Raw genomic sequence first — 26592 nt, 5'->3', positions numbered from 1 at the left:
CATTCATATCGATAGAGAAATAGTACTCGTATTTAATTTATGTTTCATCTGATTTTAGCAATAGTAGTCGTACCATTATTCTCTTGTTCGTTCATGGAATTCTCATACTGACTTAATATTATTGGAGTTTCGATTATTTTAAAATAAAAAAGAGTTTGTTCCATTATTCTTAAGCTATTTACATTTGTTAGCACCAATAATTACTTCGTAGTTTCTATAGTGAGTATTGCATAGAACGGTGATAGTTTTTCAAAAACTTGTAAATAAACCAAACCACAAAAAAGAAGTACTAGTATCTCCAGTGGAAATAAACTAACTAAAGATTAGAGAAAAAAGGCAAATTAAGTTCAATATTTAAAATATTTAATGCAATTATCACCTGAAAGTGTACATTTTACTTGCTCCACTCACATATTTTAAAAATAAAAACATACGTATATAATTAAACATAGTCTAGATATCAATCAACTTGATCACAAAAAGAAAAGAAAAAAAAAAGATGGCTGCGGTCATTTTGATTAGCATCATATTAATTGATGAACGAAAAAGTAACAATAATGGATTCTACAGCAGTTATCCTGTTGATCTGACAGCAAACAATGGTCCATAAATTCTGGATTAATAGTAGTAGAAAGTAAACACATAAAAGCATCAAGAAAATGACAATGACAGCTATCTATCTGTCAACATTTGCCCGAATATGGACGAACTTTACACTTCTTCTACTGGTTGTGATTGCTAAACATATTTCTTATTAAACAAATACTTTATGGGATAATATATTGAAATTAATACTTTAAGGCCATTTTTTTATTCTCTCAACTGATGTGATATAAATTAGATCCATCAAAATAACTTTATTAGTAAACAAGAGAGCACTGATTTTGAGCCATCATTAACAACTCCTCAAATTTATTTATTGAAGCTGAGGGTGTATTCTTCTCAATCTCGATCCATGATCACCCACCTGCAAAAATAGAAGAAAAATAAAGTAAAAAGATCATACAAATTCAAATGCAACCTCAAAGTAAATTCTGTGTATGGACACTAATGAAGAAGCAAAATCAGCTTCTAATGCTGCTTTTATAACATCCCGTAACCTTGTACACAAAATCAAATATTTGCAAACCTAAGTAGATAGAGATAGTGCTGCCTCACCAAAAAAACATATGTTATCTGGGAGGTTGTCTCTATACTATCATACCTCCTGCAACAAGTGACCCTCGTTGGTGACAAAGATTGGTTTCATTAATCGATCACTTATCCAAGTCGACAGCAGTATCAAGCTGTACACGGTTTAGCCTAACAGTTCCAAGAATGAATTCGGGCAGTTCTTCCTCTTCTTTTGCCTGGAATAATAGGGAAAACGTTCACAATCTCCAACTGATAGCAGATGCAATCAATACTACTCCAGCATTAAAGAAGTGATCAAAATTCAAAATACAGAAAACATACAAACATAAAGAAAGTAGAGAATAGCAAATTCTGATCAAAATCGCCAACAGGAAGTTCAATGACTAATTAAATTGTACTTTGTATTATTCCACTTAAGAGCAATCAATGATAATCCTAGTTATTTCCAAAATCTAGATATATTTACATTGTGAGCTGCCTTGGAACTTTCTCAGTCAAAATAAACTATTCTTAACAGTCTTGGTTTCATATGAGCATTTTCATATTTCCAAGCAGGGACGGAGCTAAGTCCGGGACCAGAATAAGCTGCACATGCATGTTCAATAACAGTTAAAAAACTCAATAGGCTAGAAAGAACCAGGGAGAATTTGTGGGTTACGCAGATGAAGCTCTTCAATGTACAGAATAGATTGTGTTTCTCAGAAGAGACACCATCTAACGTTGTTACTGACTGAATTGCACATTAATTAGTTGAAATGGTAAAGCATCAGGATGAGGTGCAGAAAAAGTATACACACCTCAATAACTATGGCAAGATCAACAACAATGCTTGTGACATATCCAAGAACGAGACTAATCACGCTCCTGGCTACAGATGATGAACCAATATCCACATCAATCTGCAGCAAAAAAGTACAAATTCATACTCCAGTTAGTGAGAGAGCCAAAGACATCCACCAGCTATACTGATGGAAGTTTACAGATAATAAGTTGAAAGAACAATGAAAACCAATAACAAGTGGACATGCAACCATATGCCCCAAGTAGACTGTGACATCAGATAAATCAAAGCAGCAATATCTAATTTCCAACAGGCCTTACCAGCAAAATTCACTGGATCTCTATACTTCAACTAGAAATGTCTTAGTAAATTCACAGATGATAAGTTGAAAGAACAATGAAAACTAATAACACAAACTTAAATTCAGCTCATTCATCTACTATGTTAGGAATCCTAAAAGTAATCTATTATTGATTTACACTATCAGGCGTGCCATGATATTTTTGTATCACAGGTGTGGTTAACCCTGTAAATCCTTAGGCATGCTTTTAAGCATTCCTTCTCAATGAAGTATTCAATACAATCATATAAAAGGTTCTAAGAGAATGCACAACGAAGCTGTATATTGTCAGCACTTCAACAGACACGTAACTTCAATGAAATGGATGAAAATCACATTTGGAAATGGGTTATTAGCCCCTGATGATTCGAAGCGGAGGAAGCTACGTCAAAAGTAAACAGAGAAATCTATCAGAGATCCAAACACGAGAAATCGTTCGGGGATGGGAACAATTAAAACTAGGACCTAACCTCAAGAAAATTGTCTTGTCTAACGTAGTTGCATGTTACTGCCTTTCCAAGAAGGCATGATTTTGTTCCAACAGCACGTTTTACCATCCAGTAACCCTGTTGTTAACAGCAATAAGAATTGTAAGTGAGCTATAGAAGTTACCAATAGTTGAGATACAAAAACATTGATACCTCTACAATGCTAGGAATAAGTTTGAATCTTGAATCACGATACATGACAGTGCCATCAATAAATTTCCCCAAGAGTGAGTTTTTTATTACAGGCCTGTCTGCAGCATAATATAGAACAAGGCTATAGTTTGGTCTAGCTGGCACCTGATACAGTTTAAACAGTATATAAAATTTTCTCATTTAAATGCTCTGAACTTAAATATTCCTAGAAAAAAGAAGATGCAAATAAATATAGTAAGTTACACTAGTATAGAGTTTCCTGATCTGAAAAGCTCTGATCTCAAATATTCCTAGAATAAGGAAAATATCTAGATTTTCGGCAACTCTAATTAAAAATTATTTGTTTCAGTGTCAATTATTTCATCTAGTAGTCAAACATGTCTTTGAATGATTTTCAATATGCACTTATTAATCATATGAATTCTTGTTTTAAACATTAAAACCAAAAAGAGTAAAATGAAACAGGAAGACTTGCTGAGAACATTTAAGTATAAGCTCTCATATGGATATACAGAGCATATCTGAAAAACTCATAATACTACTTAGAAAGAGCAGCTACAGTAGCCACATGGACACACCTCAAGATTGATAACGAAGATGAATGGAAGCTTTTTCCCTGCATCACTCTGCAATTAATAACGACATCAGATAAATTTATTTTTTTGTAAAAGAAGAACAAGTTCATTGTAGCAAGATTATAATTTATAATAGTCTGAAAGAGCAAAAGACTTTATGACATTAGAGCAAACAGAGAGAAGAATGACACTTTATAACATCTTAGCAAAAGAGAGAAACATAATACTTCATAATGTCAGCAACTTGCCAGCAAAAACACCAATATGTCACTGTGATATGGTAAGACTGTAATAGAGTAACAACACAAGGAAAAGAGAAACCTAAATCACTAACACGACATCATGAACATGTGTTATTCCTTAACCCTCTTATTATAGTTTGTCCCGATACACATTTAAGTGAAAATTGTGTTTATTTCATGCAATAACCTTTAATATGACTGAGAGTGAGTTTATTACACATTACAGTACCACTTTTTAAGTCTCAACAGAGAGGACATTTAGGGAAAACTATTCAAATTTATGAAAAAGAAGAGCACATTCAGACGTCCCAATAAGGGAAGAACATTTGTATATGTTACACTATTATGGTCCTACTTGCCTCGAAAATTTGAATATGGGATGCTAAAACTTTAAGATTTGAAGCAGAGGAGTGCTTTCTTAAATTAAGGAATGTTAAGACTGTTTCTAAACAGTTGAAGAATCATACTCCATATAATATCTGTCTGTAATAGAATGTTAAACTGTATTTGAACAGTTGATTATACTCTCCACCTCTCTCTCTCTCTCTCTCTCTACAAAGATTTCTCATCGGGATTACCTGAACTAGGCTTTTAGGACGCAATGCAACTTTTGAGGCACAATCTTCCACCTTGAACCAGTCAACTGCTACTAGCTTAAGAAGAGGTTCTCCACCTTTCACCTAAAGGGACATCCAACACAAAAAAAATTTCAAATTTGAAACGGCCATCATTATTGAATGAGTATGGACCAAATGAAATAACCATGAAACAGAATTCAGATTTAATATGTGGAGAACACTGCTAGAAGCAGTCCTTGTAATAATATGGTATTAATTTAGTTCTTTTGGGAAGATGGGTTCAACCTACCTTCATGCTATCTTTCAAGTATGTCTTCCCTCTGATCATGAATCCAGAACCGTCAGGAGATGACCAGCAATTCTTGTCAAGTTCATCCTTCGATCTCCTCATGGTTCCATGATACTCATCCGAGTTGAGATTAATAGGAGGTACAAGTGTGTCCAGCACACTTGATTCTTGTGCTGTATCAGATTATCAAATTAATACTTTGCAGAATGAATTGAATGACTACTGGAAAACTAGCCTATAAATGGCGGTACATAATAAGAGACGTAGTCGATCGTCAAATGAAATTTTGTGCTGAAAGTACCTGAAGTCTTTTTCGCGGATAAACCTGCTACAGCCCAGGAAATATTCCTCACTTTAGTCTTCATATCCTGATATAAGATTAAAACGTGAATTTGGGAAGTTTGTAATGGTAATATCTGAGTTTTTACTACCATTGAATAAACTAAACCTTATTGACTTCTACTTCATTGTCGTTCTCATTATTGTCTTCATCAGAGGATGAATCATCAGCTGCATCATAGAACTCCTCTGCTCCTTCTGCACCCTCAAATTCATTGTTGGCTCCAGAAAGATCAGAAGAATTGGAATGAACTATTGTGGTGGAGAACACAGATGCAAGTGCTGGGTTTGCTCCAATGTATTCCTTTAGTCCTAGACGAATCATGATGACATCACAATAAAAGGAATTACTTCAGACCCAGGTCACTTAAGGAAGAAAAGGAAAAGGAAAAGTAAAAGGAAGGAAAAAAAAATGAAAATGCATATTATGTGCTTAGAAAACAACAGCCTGCCCTGTTAAGTACAAAGCTCTATCCAGCAGTTTGGAGACCATTAGTATTATCAAGAGAAAAGGAAATTTTGACTGATTACATAACAGAAAGTCGACGAGATTAGCACTGCATAACAATCTATCAGAATTATGTCATAGCAGGGCAGTTTTTCATCTGTCACTGTCAGTCATATCATACCCTAAATAAAGCAGCATGAAGAAAAGAAACACAACTTCTAAGTAGATCAACAAGTGAGAGTAAACACATAACATAAATAATCCTATAAAAAGGAATCTAAAGCTTAAAAAAAGCTAACAACTAACAACACTTATGAAGAGTAAATAAATTGAAGCTCAAGTGAATCTAATTGAATTTCACTGAAGGAAACTTTCCTGTACGTCATTTTTTAGGGAGAATCAATAATGGTTCCCCATTTACCCCCTTCGTGACTTGAACTCCCGATCTATTAGGTAGAGGAGCATCTTACCAACTAAGTTGGGCTTTGAATCCCATACATCATTATTTTAATGGCATGACTTTATTTATAGGATAATATCTAGACCTAGAAGAAAAAAAAATTGAACTTTTAAGTGACAGTAGTCAAATGTCAAGATTTTGTTGTTTATTCTAATTCTGAATAAAATAATTGCTACATTAATGTCTAAACACGTTTTCTGCACATTTGGAAAATGAGATGCGCTCCAGCTTTGTAGATTAGACCTCGAAGGATTACAAACCTGATACTTGACTTAGTAACGCATAAGGAACAGTCTTTTCAAACTTCGGACAGTTCTTGTTCCTCCACTTGGACCAACCTTTGGGGTTTATTTCTAGTGTTTGTGTGACGAGACATCTCGCACTATTTAACGAAGAAGATGTGCTTAAATCACTCATCTCCCAAGTGGAAGCTACAGGGCAGAAGGCAAGATTAGAGATAAGAAAAATCTATATATAAACTTTCAAAAAATACTGGTGCCAAGAAAATACTTTACTAGCATTATGCCAAGAAGACCAATGAAAATGTACACAAAACATAAACCAATAATAAAATATGTAATCCATGTATACAAAAAGCCATGAGCATGGTCCAAGAAAGGATTTTGGGCCCATGCATATGCTAACAAAAGCAGAAAATTATAGTGAGAGTAAATATGGATTTTAATATAAAACTATGTCCTCTTAAGAGCAAATTTTAATAAAAATTTATTAAAAAAAACGTGAAAAGTGTAATTAACTTTGATTTTTCAAACCACAAAAACTCTAAGTGCGGTACGAACTCATTAACATTGTACTGAAGAGTCAAGAGAGTTTGTTTTGAAAATCTGAGCTTATTGCCTTTCATAATGGCCATTTTTACTGAGGCCACCTGGTTTACTATTTATATTCAAGTAGATGTGGGAAATACAAATTCAAACTAAATGATTTTATTCAGTACAAAATTTTCTTACGGTTAAGTTTTGTGCGTTCATAGCCATATCTTGGAGGCCGATTCTTGTGCACAGAAGGAACCTGCAGGATTGCTGTACCAAAAAAATGTACATCATATTGTCAATCATAAGAACCATTGTCAGTTTTAACACTGAATCTAGAAACATAATTTGATGTTCACCTTACTATTTCTATCAAAAAAAAGCATTCACGGTATAAGCATCAAAATCAGAAAATTACGTATCCATAATATTTTATATTAACAGACACACAACTATTAAATCTTAAATTACTACAACAACAATGAAGAAGAAACACATTCATAGTATGCTTCAGATATCTGCCATACATGGACAGACAGAATCTCAAAGGGCTCTACCACATGTATTATTCTCTGTTAACATGATGTAAGACTGAGCTTATATACAAATATAGGTTAATTGGATCTGATCAAATAATATATATGGATGAGGACTCACACCACACCAATGTCAAATTAACAATACCAGATCAATCAATTTCTATATATGCATTAGAGTAAAGGTCAATTTTGGTCCTAAACATATGACCAAAATACGAATTTTGTCCAAAACATTCACTTTTTGAAAAACAAGTCCATAACAAATGAAAATGTCGCCGAAGTAGTCCTTTTTTTGACGGTTCCATTAAAAGACTAACGGTCAACGCTAATTGCACACTGGCTTGACCGTTAGTTTTTTGACGGAACTGTAAAAAAAGGACCACTCCGACAAGGATTTCATTTGTAATGGACCTGTTTTTCAAAAAGTGAATGTTTTGGACCAAATTTGTATTTTGGTCATATGTTTAAGACCAAAATTGACCTTTACTCTATGCATTAATATAATTCAGTAATTTTATACTCTATCTGTCCCATTACAGTTGAGGCATTTCTTTTGGGCATGGAGGTTAAGGAATAAATGTTTTGTGAGTTAAGTGGAATGAGAATAAAGTAGATAAGTTAATAGATAAATAAATAATTGAAGAGAGAGAATATAGTAGGACATTAAGTGTGTTGAATTTGGCATAAAGAGAAATGACTCAACTTTAGTAGGAAGCCTCAAAAAGGAATATGACTCGCCTGTAATGGGACGGAGGGAGTAAAATATTAAATCTTGATCTCTGGCACAAACATCTACCCCTTTTTAAAAATGCATTAAGCAATAATGCATTTTGTCCAAGACACATGAGAATTTGAATGATTTAAACTACAGGGTACTTAATATTGGCAGGGTAATATAGATTCTTACTATATGTTCCATCTTGTCCGCGAAACCATTGCCTTGAAAAGACAAAGTCCCTCTTTGACTGCCACCTGCACATAGTAATATCTCTGAATCGGCAGAAAATAAAATATAACCACCACAAGGAGCAAAGAAAATCCTATTCCTTTTCCTTTTCAGAATCAAACAGCAACAAAAGAGAAAAAGAATGTAACTATTGAACACTGAGCCAAGACTGTCAAATTTACAAAATTAAAATGCTACTATGAGACCAACTTTACAGAAACAAGAACCTCAAACAGAGTGTCAAGCTTATGGTCTCATTACTGGCTAAATGAACACCAAATCAACAATAACCATTGAACCCACATAACAAATGTGCAGGTTGGTACCGGTCATAAAGATCTCTGCATTTCAGATTACAAAGGGATATTACTTAAGAAAGATGTACTTCTTTTATTTTTAATGGGTAAACCTAATCCTCCATACAACTCCCAACACAATCTTCAATGTCCCAATTTTCATAGAATATTACCTTGGAGCTGCAAAAATAGAAGTTTTTGACACCTTATGCACTCAAACTCATTAATCAACTTCACATTAACTTAAAAATTAAGAGACTAAAACTTTATTGGTGCCATTGTTCATCTTCCTCTTTTACAGTTAGTGCCAGAAGAGAAAATTATATAGACTGAAACTTGTTGACAAGAATCACTCACCAAGTTAGATATCGTGGATCAAAAGTCCCATATACAACATCATAGTGTCCATCTAAAGAATCAACTAACTCCAAGTCACCAGTCAAAGAATCCCACCTGTGAAAGAACCATTAAATTGATTTAATTGTAAGAGCAGGCACAAGATAAAATTTGAAACACCTACTCATATCTCCTATGTCGATCAGGATTTAACACAATTTCAAATACAGTATCTGCACTCGCATCAACGACACCAACCGCTTTGACCAGTACCCCTTTACCATTCTGTAAAACAAGGCATTGAGAAATTACAATACATAATTACAAGTCCCCCTTCAGACTTTAACCAAAGAAAATAAGAAATGTGTATTGTTGGATACAAATGAGGCATAATAGAGATGGATGGAGAGAAGTGGCAAATAAAGTTATCCCAAATAACTTTTGACAGTGACATAATTCTACTTTTTGGCTTTCAAGTAAAAATCTCTATCTATAATTTTCAAAACTGGGAAAAAAACATTTTCATGATTATTTCAAGATTTGCATGTCAATTTAGCAAAACTAAGTAACAACTTCGTTCAATCACTGAATTACCGTGGAGCTGGTGGCATCTTCAAATATTCTCACACCTGAAACCAAAAGAAATATTACAAACAGAGAATATAATAGCAATTTTTAGTAATAAACTATGGTAGATCAATATAAAACACATGCAAAAGAATCTTATCAGAGCCTGTGGACCTGCTTTTATTAACAAGATAGTCATCCTGTTTTCATGAGCGGTATGATTTCTAGAACTCAAGTACAAATTATATCAGAGACCTACAGAGGTACAAAAAAAGGAACTCCAACCAAGTTGTTATTTTGAAGTGTTCACCACAAAGAATATCAGAATGAATGTACCATTGACTGTGCGGACACATCTCCATTCATGTGCTTCAACAGCATCACCACCATCTGCATCATAACATGTCTCTACACCATTCCCAGATATGCCCGAGGCTTTGCGCACAAGCATTTCTGGCCCTGTGAACAATAAGATCGAACAAAAGATTGAAGAACTTTTTGTAGCAATAAACAAATTTGATTATAAATACATATTTATATAGACATACGCCACAGAAAACAGAGACCTTTCGCAATAATACAAGCAAAAAATAATCTCAGCAGTTACTATGACTAACAGAGTAACCTCACCTTGTCCAATCCTAATTAGCCTTTTCAGACCATGAGCATAATGCCGCACTCTATGCCGATGACCCTCCAGGTCAATCCTTACAAAAAATAAATAAAATAACCTTAGAGTTTATTGTAGCACTGCCAGCTCTAAATTTGAGTGGAATTTAGTACACATTTAAAATCACAGAGCAAAAGTATCCCACCAACTTTGCATTACTAGAGATGAACACCATTCTAAATTAACAAAGGAAATTGGAAACATCACATGTAAAATCGCATATCTATGAGAAATTGCGGCAGTACTGAAAGAACAAAGAGTAATGTCGAGCAAAAGTCAGATAATAAAAACCAATTTAAACTTCTCTAGTTGTACAAATTTCTATCTCAGTGTCTCCACCTTGAGGAAGAAGCTAACAGGATAAGTTACAAAATATGATCCTTATTATACAAGACATGACAATTTTTACACAAGGGAAACGTAAACCTTGAACACTTTATTACTATAAGTATACATATAGAGAATCTGAACATACTCATTCTCCATATTCAGCTTGTTTCTCACACTAGCACCCTGTGATAACTCGTACTCTACCTGCAATTCAAAAGTAGTGTGAGACACTGCAGCAGTTAAAAAGAAAAAAATGCAGCCATTTTAGTTCATTGCCATGAAGTTATCTACGGCCAAACTTGAATAATATCATGAATTATGTCTGCTACCTAATGAAAAGGAAGTAAGCATATATTACTCAGATAAGTGAGACGCGTTAATGATTGTGAATAAATCATAGTAGAAAATAGTATTAAACAACAGTTTCAAAACTGTACATACATCCAGCCAAATACTAAGAACATAAGGTTCCTGTGGAAGTAAAGTTGAACCAATGTAACCATAAAATACTAAAGCCAGCATGGTTATTAATGGTGAACAAATAAAAGTATATACTAATAAGTAGTAATAAACATATTTTATTTGAAAAGACCAAATAATAAATGCCTTATTTTGTTATTTTCTCTTGTACCACTTGTTTAGCATGATCAAATGCTTCCATCCATTTTCGGGCATCACCAGCAGTAGCACAAGCAATCTGCAGCAAGAAAAATCAACCTGAGTAACTTCAAGAATAACCAAATGCCATATCAAACAGAGGAAAAACCAGAACAACTGTGGCTATTTAAGGAGCCATTGCTCAGATTAGAACACATGTGTATTATATTGAGCACTGAATATAAAAGAGACACAGAAGATATAATTTCACACGTCGTTAGCATGCATTACAAGTTAGTTACTCTGACGTGATTATATTAGAGATTGAGCTAACATTAAAACAAAAGTGAACACAAGTGAAACTGCAGAAAGTGATTAACAATTCCCAGTCTCTTCAGAAGATCACATATAATGATTTTATCACTTACTTCACCCTTTTTTGCTTCATCCAAACGATTGTAGAACCTTAACGGATACACATCCTACAAAATGATCAGCAATTTTTCAGAGAGAAACCAAGTTTTTATCTTTGTAAACAATAAGTTCCAAGTTACTTAAGTAATACTCCCTCCGTCCCACAAGAATATGCACTCTTTCCTTTTTAGTCCGTCCCACAAGAATATGCAGTTCCTAATTTTGGAAAGTCCTTTCTCTCTAATGAGGTGAGACCCATTCTCCACTAACAATACTTTAATTACTTTTTCTCTCTACCTCTCTCTTATTTTACCAATTTTACATTAAAACCCGTTCCGACCCCAAAGTGCATATTCTTTGGGGACGGAGGGAGTACTACATTAATTCAAGGATAATAATATGTGATAAAACAGCCAAAACATAAATTCTAAGAATTACAATTTGAACATAAGAAGACTACTACAGAAGCCTTACACCACGGTTCACCTTCCGCCGACCCAATTCCTCTACCAGAAGCGTATGCCCTATGACACCCCTTCGAATAGGTCTCTGAAATAAATGTATACACGGAGTTATTGGATATCAAGGTCTTTGCCTTAAGAAACTAATTATATTTATTCTAGATGATAATCATCACGAACCTACAACATATATATGGAGTGATACTTATATTAATGAATAATCAAACACAAGAATATGGAAGGAGGTCATTCTTTGTAGATTAAGTTTTAGAGAAGTTCCACTCTATATCAATGTAGAATAAATGGATACATGACTCCAATCCAAACATGCGAGTGGACTAAATCGAATTGAATTGAGTTGAGTTAGAAGGTGCATCTTTTGGGAACAACAAGCACCTTCATTCCCCATAGTGAACTAGTTTGGTCAATTTGACTCCAAAATCCCTATATCCGTATTTACAACACTGATCCATAATTCAATCCGAAAACAATTCAGAAAACGTAACCCTGGAGCTAAGTGATCAACCAAATTAACAGCTAAAATAAAACAAAAATCCAAAGAAAACAGAAAAGGAAATACGGAAGGTGATCGCAGAGAGAGGGAGAGATATACAATGCCGGGATTGTCCTGAGGGTCGCGTTTGTACATCTCCAAATACTTGCCGCGTATGGAGAGAAAGCGGAAGTGGCAATACTCGCGCCCTATTTTATTGACACCGAGATGATAAACCCAGCCGGAATACTCAAACCTCTCGCAAATGCCGTCGCCGAAGACCTTGTGGGATGCGGGGCCGGAGGCCATTGCGAAGAATCAATGGAGCTTAATTGAAATTGCGGAGGTGGTATAGATATAGATAATTGAAGGAATGGAGAATTTGAAGTGAAATTGAAAGGTGCGGGAATTGGAGTTATCAGTGAAACAAAATCTATATTTTCTGCATGATGCACAAACACCCTCCGCCTCATTGTTCGCTACTGCAAATTTAAATCAACATTGTCGATCATGGGCAGGCAGTTACCGATGGACGACGGACTGCTATTGCTATTTCCACTCTCTTTCTACCTTCAAATAGAATACAACAAATAACGTCTAAAATTTAGAGTTATTTTTATATACTCTAAATATTATAATATAAATTTAATAAAGTATTGTAAAATTAGCCTGAATTTTTAAAATAAAAAATATCACGGGCTTTTCGAAATGGCGAGCTCTTCCCAACACGTTTGACAAACTTTTTGATAAAATAAAAGAAAAGACATAATGAAAAATATCCTTCCAAATAATTAAGGATCAACATTTTTATAGCAGCCAAAAACATAGACGCGCCAGGTAGGGGTCGAACCTACGACTTTCTGCTTAGGAAACAGACGCTCTATCCACTGAGCTACAGGCGCTTTTTGTTCTTTGCTATAACACTTTACATTTAAATAAGTATTAATAGTAATACTCCATTTGTTTTGATTTCACGTAACATATGGAGTATTTATTCGTTAGATAGTCGATTTATTATACTTTTTCAGTGCACAAAATATGTAATAATATCATTTGGATGAGAACACAACATGCTTGTGCAATGAGTCCACACTTTTAAAATGGAGGGTCAAGTCAAGAGACGATTTATACCAACTTGTCACTGAAAAAAAAACATCAATATGGATGAGTAAGGAACCAGAAAAATATCATCTACGAGTTCTTCAACTAAAGACAGCTCTGATTTCACCTTACCAAGTCCCAAAATTCTAAACTATACTCCAACACTTCTATATACATATTCACATTATAAAAAAAAAGGTATAATAAGTAAGCAGACATTACATCATATAAACAGCATTTATGCCATCACAATCTTCGAAAAGGACGATGATTTGTAAGAACAGCACATGGATTGCTCGTAGACAAACATGATTCTAGTCTTCAAATGTTCATCTCCCATATGCAGAAAAACAGCATTAGTAGGCGCCTTCTGTCGTTCCACTTAAAATATGCTGCTCAAGAAGCCCCTACAAGGGAGGTCAACAGTATTTATCAGCATGAGATGCAACATTGTAAATGGATGATATGATGATCACTAGATAAACTTACCATATTCCTTTCGATTCTTTGGCCTTATCTCTGCAAGTGTGGTTAAAAAAAAGATCAGTAATGGCTGGTTGTGTGCCAGGTTTCAATTATGAAAAACTCAAGTTAAGAATTTTACCTGACTTTTCCTTCAAACGCATCATTAATCTCTTCGCCACTTGGCCTTTTCTCGAATATTGACAAGAGTTCGTATTTCTCCTTCTTGGGAGATTCATCGACCCTCTTGTACAACTGGTATTCGTACGGGTAAGACATCCTAATAACACGAGTGTTTTTTTTCACCGCAAGTTCTAAGCATTGATCTTTGAAAAAAATGTCTTGAGGGCAGGAAGCATGCTGTCTAATATCACTCAGAGGAGGGTAATGACCTCACCTGAGGGCACCCATGATCGGATATTGGGTTCCATAATAGTAGAGTAACCGGAAGAAGTAGCATATCTCAAATGAAGCAGCATATGCTAATCTTTCCTCCCGGCCCATAGTCTGCATAGATAGCAAATAAGAATTTCATCGACCTTCTTGGGAGGTGAATTATGAAATCACCTCCAATGATGACGGTTTACTTACTTGCATGATACCACTTGAACCTGGTACGTCCTACAAAATTCAGAAATGCAATTATATCAGCTATCCTGTTGGACAATCAACACAAACATAACCACAGATATTGACAAAAATTATGTTTCTTCTAAAATAAATTTGACATCAGTTCTTGTGAGGAACCATTTATGACCATAAAAATGAACATAGATATGGCAAAGTAACCAGTGATGGGAGCTACATCTGGCTTTAAGAAGTCTTTACCTTTTTGGAAGTTATCGTTACCTTATTGTTCAGAAATTTTAAAGTAATGACCTCTTAAATAATGCTGAGGGAAAGACCTAAAACCTTCTCAATTTTATCCGAAGTATCTGGGAATTTAAGAGCACAAGTTCAAAACAGATTCAGGTTTAATATGAGAAACCAACCCTGAGCTTAGGATTGACAAGGATGACTGGACGATGAGCGGCGGCATCAGTCATAGCTTTTAGGTCCTGCATTTTCACAAATCAAATAACACATAAATTTTGCATCATCTCCATTGGGTGTGCTTCAGGAAGCAAGAAGCATGGATTTTCTCAAATTACTTACACCAATAATACAGTTCCCTACTGCATTTTGTGGAGCCACTAAGATATAGATGCCATCTTGCTCCTCAACCTCTTTGGCACCTGTAGATCATTTTATTATATTTGTTTTCGCATAATTAGAGGCCCGTTGCTAGAATCGTAGCAGTTTAATGAGAACTGTATGGTAACAATGTCTACCTCCTTTAAAGGGTCAAGGTGCTAGTGAGAAGAAATATATTGTAAGCCTGAGTTAAACCTATAGTTGCAAGTATATAATTCGTGAAATTCATCACCTATGGAACCGATATTGACAAAGGTACCCATAACATCATTGTCACCCCAATCCATGAACTCCAAAATCTTCCGAGTTCCAGCAAGTTGCAGTGGCATTCCAGCTAATGCTCCTTCTCCCATAGAGCCTTGCACACAGACCTGCAAGAAACTAGACTGCTGATACATGCAACTGTTTTGATTTAAGTAAATCAATTACATAAAGCTTGTGAGAACCTTGACGCGCTTTCCATCATCCGCAAAGGAAAGAGCAAGAATACGAACCAGCTCCATTAGAGTACCTATGCGATATACATCCTGAGAAAAAAATGATTCACTTCAAAACAATTAAGGAGGGTGGAAAAGAACCAAAACTTAAAAGAAAGTTTCTCACCATTTCTGGATTCAGCTCTGGGATACTGATTTCCACCTTCAGTTTAAAATTGGTAAAGTCATTATACATCTTTATTGGATGAACCCAGATGAAAAATTAAGGAAAGTAAAGTTTCACTACTCTTTGTGAATAGGGACTCCAATAAGAACTACTCCTATAACACAGTAGGTACATTATGAGAAAAACTAAATTTTGATTTTTAATTCAATCAAATAGATATATCAGCTATGTTGATTCAATTATATACATCACCCAAACCATCCAATGCATATATATTCAACCCAAGTATCGATGGAGAGAATATATTGATTGTGAAACACAAAAAAAAACATAAACAATCCATCACTTTGACATTCATCAACTATCTCTTAGCAAAGAAATATGTTTGCTACTACTAATACAAACAAAACATTCAGAATATTTCAAATAATGCACCTGAAAACATTAAAGAAATGACATTTATCAAACTGCCTATACATGATGCAAAAACTCGAAACATGAGAAGATAAAGACCTTCAATCGAGTTTTCCCATCTTCTATTGCTCGTTTGGTTGCTTGCAACACATCCTCATAGAAGTATTCCCTGATTTCTCTAGAGTGAGGAATGTTATTTAGTTTCGTCGGTATTCCTCTCCATTTATTCTGCAGATAGTAATGGCCAAAAGACAAACCTAAAAATTATTGGTTATTCGATTACACAAGGCTGTCACATTCAGAAAAAAAAATATGCGTACGAAGGTTTTGTTGAAATAACCTTGTCCAAAGATAACGTCTCCAATTTGTTCTCATTTCTTAAAAGTTCACCTGCAAACAAGTGAGATAAGTTCATTCAGTCAAAACCAGTTACATGAAACTACAAATACTAATAGGACAAACAATGCAAATACTGATATAAGTGGGTGTAAAATTTATACAATTCCAATTATCTAAAAAGCATTTAAAGAAATGAGAAACTGGACCTGATTTTGATTTTTCTTCTTTATCTTTTTGCAATCTCAACAACAAAGAATTAATCTCTTCAAACACTACTTCTTTTGCACGGTTTCCATTGATCTGTAAACAAGCAAAAACTTGCCTGGTAAGCATCTATATTCATGACTTAAAACTAAAAGTAGCCTGATTATCAAGTTTCACACACCTTAACCATTACGTCCGAGTAGGTCGATAAGATTGATTCAACATTTCTCTTATATATTTCTAAACGTGACTTCACCTGAGAATAGTCAAACATTTACCTATGAACAGATCAGGTTTGCATACAGATCTCCAGGTCCAGATAAGAACTGACATTAGTTATTTTAGAAGTTTTTTTGGACCTTTTCCTCTGTGTCATCAGGACGAGTAACAAGCCTGTCTTTAATTTCTTCATTTTCTGGTGGGAAGTTTTTCACATGATATATTTTTCCTGTCAAAGGATCTAACCTTCTCCCAACACATCGGTCAATTAGAACATCATCAGGCACCTAATGAAAAGATAACATCAGCAGTCAAGAGCAGTTACAGAGCTTTCCTGAAATAGAGAGCTTTCCAGGTTATTACTCTGAGCATATTCCATTTGTAGAAGAATTCAAATTTTATTTGTTTGTTTCTGGTGAAATTATCAAGTTATCAGTTTGGATATCTATCTAGTTCTGAAAAAATATGTGGATCCAGTGGTGTACACCTCAAACTATATGAGAAAATGCAACTTCAGACAATGAAGAGATACTGATTATTATTAGGTTACATACCTCAAGCATGACATATATATCTGGCCTAATACTCCATTTCTCCAAACTCTCTGCTTGGGCAGAACTTCGTGGGTATCCATCTAAAAGCCATCCTTTCTCCTTCACATCTTTCAGAGATAGTCGGGTTGTTACCATCTATTATAAACACAAAGTGTTAAAACAGCTCATTCACAAACTGAAGAAGAAAATAGTTAGTCGGTCATTTTTCCTACAGCTGTGACGATTTCATCTGGGACCAACCGACCAGAATTCATATACTCCTTTGCTTTGTTTCCGATTTCTGTACCTGCTGATACTTCAGCTCGCAGAATATCTCCAGTTGAAATGTGTACTACTCCAAACTGAATAAACCAAGGAGCGGAGTGTAAATTTAAAAGTAAAAAAGAAAACTGCTAATATAAATCCTTCATTATTGGATAACAGGTGTATTGGTTTAGAGAAGCAGAAAATATGCAAGAGATGTATGAAGCCTCAGCCAAGCTATCATAAAAGGAGATGCCAGGTGTTTTTTCTACCCCAGTAAGCCAACAAAGTGAAATTTGCTTGCTTGTGGTAGAAGTCTCGGCATAATACTAAAATGTGTAGGAAAAACAAGATAACGGTGGTGCTATGTCTGGTTATTGTTGGGTTACAAACCCATCCCACATCGGATGAAGGGGGGAAGTTGGAAGGTGTATATAATTCCTGTCCAACCCCAATTAGTTTGAGGCCTTTTGGGAGTAACCAAAAAACAAATCCGTGCGGGCTTGACCCAAAGCGGACAATATCAAACTAATGTTGCAGTCGACGATCCTAACAAGTGGTATCAGAGCCCAGGTGGCTATGAGTGTGCCGGATGAGCCCCGGTTAGTGTCGGGCCCTGAAGGACTCAAAGCTAGAGTCGGGCCCAGGATGACCCAGGGGCCAGGGCTGGAACGACCCATGTTCGTGTCGACTGCGTTCCCGATATGGTCTCGGTTTGAGGGGAGGTTTGTTGGGTTACAAACCCATCCCACATCGGATGAAGGGGGGAAGTTGGAAGGTGTATATAATTCCTGTCCAACCCCAATTAGTTTGAGGCATTTTGGGAGTGACCCAAAAACAAATCCGTGCGGGCTTGACCCAAAGCGGACAATATCAAACTAATGTTGCAGTCGACGATCCTAACAGTTATAGCTCCCTGAGGCTTTCTGGAAGCCTGAACTAAGTGCTTTGGCAGTAAGTGAAAATATGTTTTTCTGTAACTGGTTCCGGAGCTGGTTCAACAATCTTCAAACTGGGATCTCGAAAAGAGGTACATACACATTCCAATTCAGGAGTTGATTTGGAACTACTAGATCTCTTTCATCTTTGCCTTATACAGATATTTGTTCCACTACCTCTAAACCTGAGATATGGAAAACAAAGAAACTCTTCCTACAAAGATAAGTGGAGCAACTTCAGCGACAGGAACGAAGTACAGAATCGACTAACCTTTTGAGCAATCATCTCACACTGTGTCCCCTTCCCTGAAGCTGGGGCACCTGATATCATCACTCTCAGTGGCTCAGTCGCCGAGCTTACAATTTTGAGCGTCTATTTCAGAGAATAAGAGAGATTTCAGTATGCAGATACACAGGATTTCCATACTTTAGTACACTATTTTAGGCTTTTAGCAAAGCTTTCTTCTTATTATATTTATTTGACTGTGGGAGATGTTCTCAATATGATAAAAAGCAGAAATATTCCAATTTCACTGAAGTATGACAGCTTTCCATCGTCAAGAACTGAAGTAAATTACATAAAGTACTCCTAACGATTAACTAGAAAAGAATATACACTGAAATGGCATGATCATAGGTCAAATCGCAACAGTCAATTCACAATTGAACAAAAATATAAACGCCTAAAAAAGATACTGTAATACTGTAATTTAAAGAAATCCTCTAAACACTTGCCAAAAAAATCTTTATAGCCGTGAATAGCCACATTTTAGATTTCAAACGAAAACCTAGCGAATTGCTCGGTAAAATTACAAATAGGGCATTTAAAATACAGAGAGATCTAGAAGGTATAATCAGACCTTTCGTAGAGGCTTGACCTTGATGGAGGCATGGCCGCACGCGTGATGAGATGTAAACTGCAGCGGGAGAGAAATAGATGAAAAATGGAGAGAAGAATGGAGAGAGGGAGAGAGGGAGAGGTTTGAGAAAGGAGGGAAATTGGAGGTTAGAGAAAAAGTGGGAACGGCTGAGCAACTCAACATGGCTGCAAACTCACACAGAGAGCGGTGGGAGTGTGTGTGATAGTTGTGGCCAACGGCTTAAATTAACGGACAAACTGCCGCCAGAAAATGAAAATCCATCCAGAAAACAGGATAAATAAATAAATACTCCATACTACTGTATTAAATTCCAGTTAATATTAAAAAAATGGTATTTCGTTTAAAGTTGGATGGATAAAATATTTAATTATATATTATATTTAAAATAAAAATATTATACTCCATAAATAATACTACTACATATATAGTCAATTCTTACCTATAGTCGACCTCGCGAGCTATATTTTATGGATCTGTTACTTGTTACTGTATGAGAAGCATAGTTATATCAAAATTAGATCTTGAGCTATACACCCTAATTGCTAATCAATAGGTGTTTATTTCGTATGTGAGAGTTGGCCAAGTGGTAGAGAGGTTAATAATGTCTGAGGCCAAAGATCTCCGATTTGATTCTTCCATGGAGCGGCCTTTAAATTGATGTTCATTTAGTTCATTTCATATGTGTGAGTTGGTTAAGCGGTAAAGAGGCAATGCCTGAGGCGAAAGGTCACGAGTTTGAATCCTTCATGACGTGATATTTAAATTTATATTCAGGTCACGAAAGGTCACGAGTTTGAATCCTTCATGACGCGATATTTAAATTTATATTCAGATCACGAGTTTGAATCCTTCTTGACGCGATATTTAAATTTATATTCATATATCCATACAATGAGTTCTCTATGACGTGACCTTTAAATTATATTTAGATGAGCTGCTAACAACACTTATAATAATTAAATGAGTACATAATCATATATTTTTAATAACTATAACCTTTTGTATTGTTATATAGTACATTTGAATTGATTATATCACTCCAAATTACTATAGATTCACTACATATAATTGATACTTTTAACTTTGATTTTATTAATACTAATTGTATATACCGGTGAAAGTTGACGTCGTTGAAAATAACCTTATTTATAAGGAGTTTCAATAGTAGTAATTTTTTCTTGGATAGTCTGTAGTATACTAATGCAGTAACTATACAACCCACATTGTGCCTCTCTATCTCTTGTAATCACACCTTGTATATTCTCTATTTCTCGTTAAAAATGAAATATTTCCTAAAATAGAAGCATCTCTAACTCTACTTTTTCATCTCTTTTACTTTATTCTATATTCATTAACTCACAAAATAATATTCCCAAATATTGCATATTTAATGGGACAAAGGGAGTAAAAATTATCAAAATATATGATTTTAATTTATTTCATTATCTATTTCCAAACGTCATCAACCTATATTATCTACGTTTAATATACAAGGTTTTATTGTTATTTTATACAGCTTCTATAGATACAAATAATTGATGACCTCAAATATAAATGAAGAATGTATTAAATGAAATACAATTATATTTTTGTACAGTATCATCATTAAATAAACTTCATACTTTTATACCAATATTAAATAATGGAAACATATTTTGTACCAATTGAGGAATTACTCGGCAATTTTTATTTTCATAAAAGCAATGACGTGTCGTCAGTCACCGACGCTGCAAGCATAGTGATACACTGATACAGCATATAAATATGAATAGATCGTGCTTCTCATCACTCAGTTTCATTTCTCTAAATTTCCGCATCTACACGTTTTCTGCCGCTGTTCATGTAGCTGTTTTCAATCCCGATTCTACTCCAAGGTCAGTTAGATCTCTACGATTTCCATATTCAAATACACCCCTTCTCTTCGTTTTCAAATGTTTTCTTCAATGTTTCCGTTACAAATTTTGTTTCAAATTCCGTTTATCTTTTTTTGAACACATTTTGATCTGGAATGCTCACTCTGTACGAAACCTCTAAATTTTGTGAATTTTGCGGCAGATCTTGAAATTTTCCTTGTTGTCTTGGAAATTATCGTCGATTTCCCGGTCTGGGCCGTCCAGATCTACGATAGCGACGGTAAAGATGGGATCTTTGCTGAGTTTGAAGGTGTCGATCTTGCTTGTTGTGTTAGTAATTTGTCAATTGAGCCAAGGGTTTTATCTCCCCGGTAGTTATCCTCACAAATATGAAGTCGGTGATCCCTTGACCGTGAAAGTGAATTCTTTGACTTCAATTGACACTGAAATGCCCTTTAGCTATTATAGTTTGCCATTCTGTCAACCCAAAGATGGCATTAAGGATAGTGCAGAGAATCTCGGTGAGCTTCTCATGGGTGATAGGATTGAGAATTCACCATATAGGTTCAAGATGTACACTAATGAGACCCAGATTTTCCTCTGCCAAACAAAGCCTTTATCGGGTGAGGAGTTTAAGCTTTTGAAAAAGAGGATTGATGAGATGTATCAGGCCAATGTCATCCTTGATAACTTGCCAGCAATTAGGTATACTAAGAAGGATGGGTATATGTTGAGGTGGACAGGTTATCCCGTGGGTGCTAAGGTTGACGAGGGGTACTATATCTTCAATCACTTGAAGTTTACTGTCCTTGTTCATAAGTTCGAAGAGAGCAATGTGGCTCGTGTGATGGGCACTGGGGATGCTGCTGAGATGATCCCGCCCGAGGGAAACCAGGGATCAGCCGCACCAGGGTACATGGTTGTTGGGTTTGAGGTGGTGCCCTGTAGTTTCCAGCATAAGCCTGAAATGGTGAAGAACTTGAAAATGTATAACAAGTACCCGGCTTCAATTATCTGTGATCCAAACACGGTAGCCATGCCTATTAAGGAGAATGAGCCTCTTGCTTTTTCCTATGAGGTCTCCTTTGTGGAGAAGGACATCAAATGGCCCTCAAGGTGGGATGCATATTTGAAGATGGAGGGTGCTAAGGTGCATTGGTTTTCAATTCTGAATTCGCTCATGGTGATCACTTTCTTGGCTGGTATTGTACTTGTGATCTTCTTGAGGACTGTTAGGCGGGATCTTACCCGGTATGAGGAGCTCGACAAGGAAGCTCAAGCTCAGATGAATGAGGAGTTGTCGGGCTGGAAGCTCGTTGTTGCTGATGTCTTCCGTGCACCTTCTAATCCAGCACTCCTGTGTGTGATGGTTGGTAATGGGGTCCAGATTCTTGGAATGGCCGTGGTGACGATTTTATTCGCTGCCCTCGGATTTATGTCCCCAGCGTCCCGAGGGACGCTTATTTCAGGCATGCTGTTTTTCTACATGGTTCTTGGAATTGCAGCTGGGTATGTAGCTGTTCGTTTATGGAGGACGATCTTTTGTGGGGATCACAAGGGATGGATTGGTGTCTCGTGGAAGGTTTCTTGTTTCTTCCCCGGTATTTCGTTTCTGATTTTCACTTTCTTGAATTTCTTGTTGTGGGGTAGTCACAGCACAGGAGCAATTCCTTTCTCTTTATTTGTCATCCTCATTTTGCTATGGTTCTGTATCTCTGTTCCCCTCACCCTCGTTGGCGGCTACTTTGGTGCAAAGGCGCCTCATATTGAATACCCCGTCCGAACAAACCAAATCCCCCGAGAAATCCCACAACAGAAGTATCCATCGTGGCTGCTGGTTCTTGGGGCTGGTACCCTTCCTTTTGGCACACTTTTCATCGAGCTCTTCTTTATCATGTCGAGCCTCTGGATGGGTCGTGTGTACTATGTTTTTGGATTCCTCTTCGTCGTGCTCATGCTTTTAGTCGTGGTATGTGCTGAGGTGTCGCTCGTTCTCACGTACATGCACCTTTGTGTGGAGGACTGGAAATGGTGGTGGAAGTCTTTCTTTGCGTCTGGGTCCGTTGCTATATACATCTTCCTTTACTCCATCAACTATCTGATATTTGACCTCAAGAGTTTGAGCGGACCTGTCTCTGCAACGCTCTACCTGGGCTATTCGCTTTTCATGGTGCTTGCGATCATGCTTGCAACGGGCACAGTCGGGTTCCTCTCCTCGTTCTGGTTCGTGCACTACCTATTTTCGTCTGTGAAACTGGACTGAGGTGTTGGTGACCGGGAAGCAACTTTTGAAGTTTATTTTCGTAGTTTTTTGTTTTCTGATGTCATTTTTTCATTAGAGAATGTTTATCTAAAAAAATAACACCATGGAGTTTGGTATTCATTGTTATTACTATTAGATACTCATACTACTCATTGCAGGATGTTTATTTCTTTTATACGTATAATTTTATCTTTTTGAGATGCTTGCTCATCATTTTTATTCAGCACAATTTGATAAATACAGTAGATGTTTTCATCTGATATTTTACCCGAATTTCACAATGCAATGTCTTCCTATCATGCGTTCGCAGAGTTTATATTTTATAACATGTTTTTTAAGATTATTAATTAGGACAATATGGTACTTTGTGTATTTAAAGCCCAGAATAACCCATATTCTGGGCTAGAAACCTGGTCTGTGATTTTATATTAATCAATCCATTTCTATTTGCAGTGTTTCACAAGACAATAGTTAGCATGTTAATTCTCAACAATTTTTCCAATTATATCTAACATATCCACTATTATGGTGTCAATTGTGTGATAATGAGTATATGTATTTGGTAAAATATAGTAATTGAATTAGATTTATGTTACAAATCCTTCCTTACTCGTAATAAAAACACGGATTAAAATTTCTATCATAAAAACAAATACTTAATAGTACTATATATGTTTATCATTCAATGAGTCAGAATCATATCCCCACCTGCACCATGTATATATATGTTTCCATTCCCCAAACTCCAAATAAATTTCAACCATGAACAACAAAAGTATCCAACACTTATATATTCATTCATGAAGTCTTTTTCAGGTAAAAGGCATTGGGTTTGCCCATAAACTAATAAACACTTGCTTACAAATTATGTCAAGAAATTCACCCTACAAGTAACAAGTTTCGTGGTGAACTATGACTCTCTCTCTCTCTCACACACACACACACACACACACACGTGCATATATATTACTGCTTTTAGTTTAGGTGTGATCTTCTTTTAGTATATACATCGACGATTAAGTACTAGTATGATATATAACCCCATAATTTGTGTAGTGTTAAGACGAAATTCTTTTTTATATCTCACTAGCCGAATTATCTTCATGGCAAACATAAGAAGTAAAGGACACATTCTCGAAATAAAGGAATTAAAGGGTGCGCTCATTGCATCTTATGAAATGCTTTTATTCATGTATATCTAGTGCTAAATTATGTTTATCGCACCTAATTTTATGCTGCCCATTTGAAGTTCTAATCGTGCACGATAAGATATCGAAAGATGAATTAGTGCCAAATAAGTTTGGTTTGACTATTAATGACAACTCATCTCCTAGAAATATTATCCTACATATATATTTTACATGTGTACTATTCATGACCACCCTTCTTCATTTCCATATTATCGTTATTTTATATATTTATTTTAATTTCAGTATCCTATAATTATTACTAACTTCATTAGATCTACAAATAACATAAAAATCAAAGCTTAATTAATTTTTTCTATTATTTAAAATTAAATGATAATAGAATAATCAGTGCTTTTTATATTTATTAATGACGTATTTAAATCATGAATGTATAAAATAAATAAAAGTAATGCTAACACAATCCAATAAAATATGCTCACATAAGCATATTGCCTAACTTTTTTTAAAAAAAATTGCATTCATTATGAAATTAACCCATCACAGTATTTTGTACACCTATTTAAGTATTACGAAATCGGTGGTTGTAGAATTTTGGTTTGCCACAAACTCAAACATGATATTTAGTTTTGAAGTGGAAGAAGATGATAATTAATTAGGCTGAATTTCACTAAAGACTAAAGAGTGCTTGTATTTCGGCAAAATAAAATGTTATAAGCATTTGATTATGCTTCGTTGACCCAGTTTACTTAATCCAATTACTTTCAAGGTTTATGGGTTCTAGCCACTTAAAATTTAAGTTATTTTATAATTTGCGGGTTTTGGCGATTAATCCTATCAATAACCAATATAAATTAATATACTCAAAACATAGGACTAACTTCAGGTATAATCGCCAAAATACCAGTATATAACTATCTTAACATTAATTTAGTTTACCATTGCGTTGTTAATTCCCATAGATTCTCGTACCATGTACGGACTAAAACCATATACACTACCGGCTATCCAATCACAAATCTTCAATAATTACAATAAGACTCATCTTTTTAAACAATGGTTACAATATTAAATAATTGAGGATATTATATAACATGGAAAGTCATTCAAATATAACTAATATGATAGTGAAAACATGCAAATTATAAATATTTAAACTGTAAACTATGATCTGGACCATTTAAAAATGTAAACAGATGACAAAATATTAGCAACAAAAATATCAACATAATGTCAACACAGTATCAACCATTGATGTTGTGTTAACATTCTTTGTTGCTATTATTTTATCATTTATTGACATTTTCTAACAGTCCAGATCATAGCTTGAAGTTTGTATAATATATAAAATTTGCACTTGATCACACCCCACTAGTAATATTTATATCTTTTAAATTATTTTAGTAATAACGCCATTTAATTTCATTTTGTATCAAAATTCACAAATCGATTGAATAATATAACTTGATTTTGTTTCTATATAATGTGGGAGTATAAATTATTTGAAATTATAGTAGTTGTTTATAAAATTAGCTCCAAAATAAATTAAATATCAAATTAATTAGGAATAATAGCATTCAAATTTAAGTGACATAATACTTAAATCATTTGTATAACTATAAAATAATTAATTAGAGAATAAATCAAATTTATTTCTTCATTATTGAACCATAATCTTCAATTTATAATAATTAGAGAATGAAAAGATGTGTCCTTAATGGAATCCAATGCATAATAAGAAAATAAATGGATACATGAAGATATTTTTCCATTACCAAAGACTTGTGATGATATTTAATTTTTCAGGAATCGCAAATTTATTTTTCAGGACTAAATTTGAAATATATAACTTGGCTAAAACCAGAATTGAACCAAGATCGAGAAGTTTTTTTAATAATCAATCCTAATTTATATAGATGAATAGAGA

The 26592-nt window shown here is 35.0% G+C and overlaps 3 protein-coding genes and 1 non-coding gene across 8 annotated transcripts; 1 reads left to right on the top strand and 3 right to left on the bottom strand.

Annotated features, from left to right (window-relative positions):
* Nucleotides 1-587: 587 nt before the first annotated feature.
* On the bottom strand, nt 588-12823 carry LOC121806242 (protein ENHANCED DISEASE RESISTANCE 2-like). Of its 4 annotated transcripts, XM_042206219.1 has the most exons (23): nt 12370-12823; nt 11770-11844; nt 11310-11363; nt 10916-10981; nt 10430-10488; nt 9915-9991; nt 9621-9743; nt 9312-9346; nt 8902-9002; nt 8739-8834; nt 8047-8111; nt 6799-6870; nt 6088-6258; nt 5029-5231; nt 4882-4948; nt 4581-4753; nt 4292-4393; nt 3475-3522; nt 2897-3040; nt 2726-2821; nt 1932-2033; nt 1205-1349; nt 588-967 (listed from the first exon to the last, which is right to left on the bottom strand). In XM_042206219.1, exons 1-22 carry the CDS (start codon nt 12556-12558, stop codon nt 1257-1259), a joined length of 2211 nt encoding a protein of 736 aa, XP_042062153.1. In that variant the 5' UTR covers nt 12559-12823; the 3' UTR covers nt 588-967; nt 1205-1256. The 4 variants fall into 4 exon arrangements, with proteins under 4 accessions (XP_042062153.1, XP_042062154.1, XP_042062156.1 ...); XM_042206220.1 differs by lacking the exon at nt 11310-11363; XM_042206222.1 differs by lacking the exons at nt 11310-11363; nt 11770-11844.
* A 255-nt stretch (nt 12824-13078) lies between these two features.
* TRNAR-CCU lies at nt 13079-13151 on the bottom strand. The gene has a single exon. It is a non-coding gene; the product is annotated as a tRNA-Arg (tRNA).
* Nucleotides 13152-13391: 240 nt separating this feature from the next.
* LOC121806325 (adenylate kinase 5, chloroplastic-like) lies at nt 13392-19650 on the bottom strand. 2 transcript variants are annotated; one of them, XM_042206322.1, is made up of 19 exons: nt 19381-19650; nt 18792-18893; nt 17552-17680; nt 17340-17474; nt 16926-17072; nt 16748-16822; nt 16569-16662; nt 16364-16413; nt 16123-16251; nt 15610-15645; nt 15453-15533; nt 15239-15377; nt 14968-15047; nt 14805-14870; nt 14404-14433; nt 14210-14319; nt 13955-14092; nt 13840-13869; nt 13392-13757 (listed from the first exon to the last, which is right to left on the bottom strand). In XM_042206322.1, exons 1-19 carry the CDS (start codon nt 19561-19563, stop codon nt 13733-13735), a joined length of 1779 nt encoding a protein of 592 aa, XP_042062256.1. In that variant the 5' UTR covers nt 19564-19650; the 3' UTR covers nt 13392-13732. The 2 variants fall into 2 exon arrangements, with proteins under 2 accessions (XP_042062256.1, XP_042062257.1); XM_042206323.1 differs by lacking the exon at nt 19381-19650 and having other exon boundaries at nt 17626-17680; nt 18792-18878.
* A 1479-nt stretch (nt 19651-21129) lies between these two features.
* LOC121809642 (transmembrane 9 superfamily member 11-like) lies at nt 21130-23715 on the top strand. The gene is made up of 2 exons (XM_042210381.1): nt 21130-21275; nt 21457-23715. Exon 2 carries the CDS (start codon nt 21541-21543, stop codon nt 23515-23517), a length of 1977 nt encoding a protein of 658 aa, XP_042066315.1. The 5' UTR covers nt 21130-21275; nt 21457-21540; the 3' UTR covers nt 23518-23715.
* The last annotated feature ends 2877 nt before the right edge of the window (nt 23716-26592 follow it).

This window comes from Salvia splendens, chromosome 6 (assembly GCF_004379255.2).
Source record: "Salvia splendens isolate huo1 chromosome 6, SspV2, whole genome shotgun sequence".
In the NCBI taxonomy this organism is placed as follows: domain Eukaryota; kingdom Viridiplantae; phylum Streptophyta; class Magnoliopsida; order Lamiales; family Lamiaceae; genus Salvia; species Salvia splendens.
Note: the sequence above shows the minus strand (reverse complement) of the source record. Positions and strands in the feature narration are given on the sequence as shown.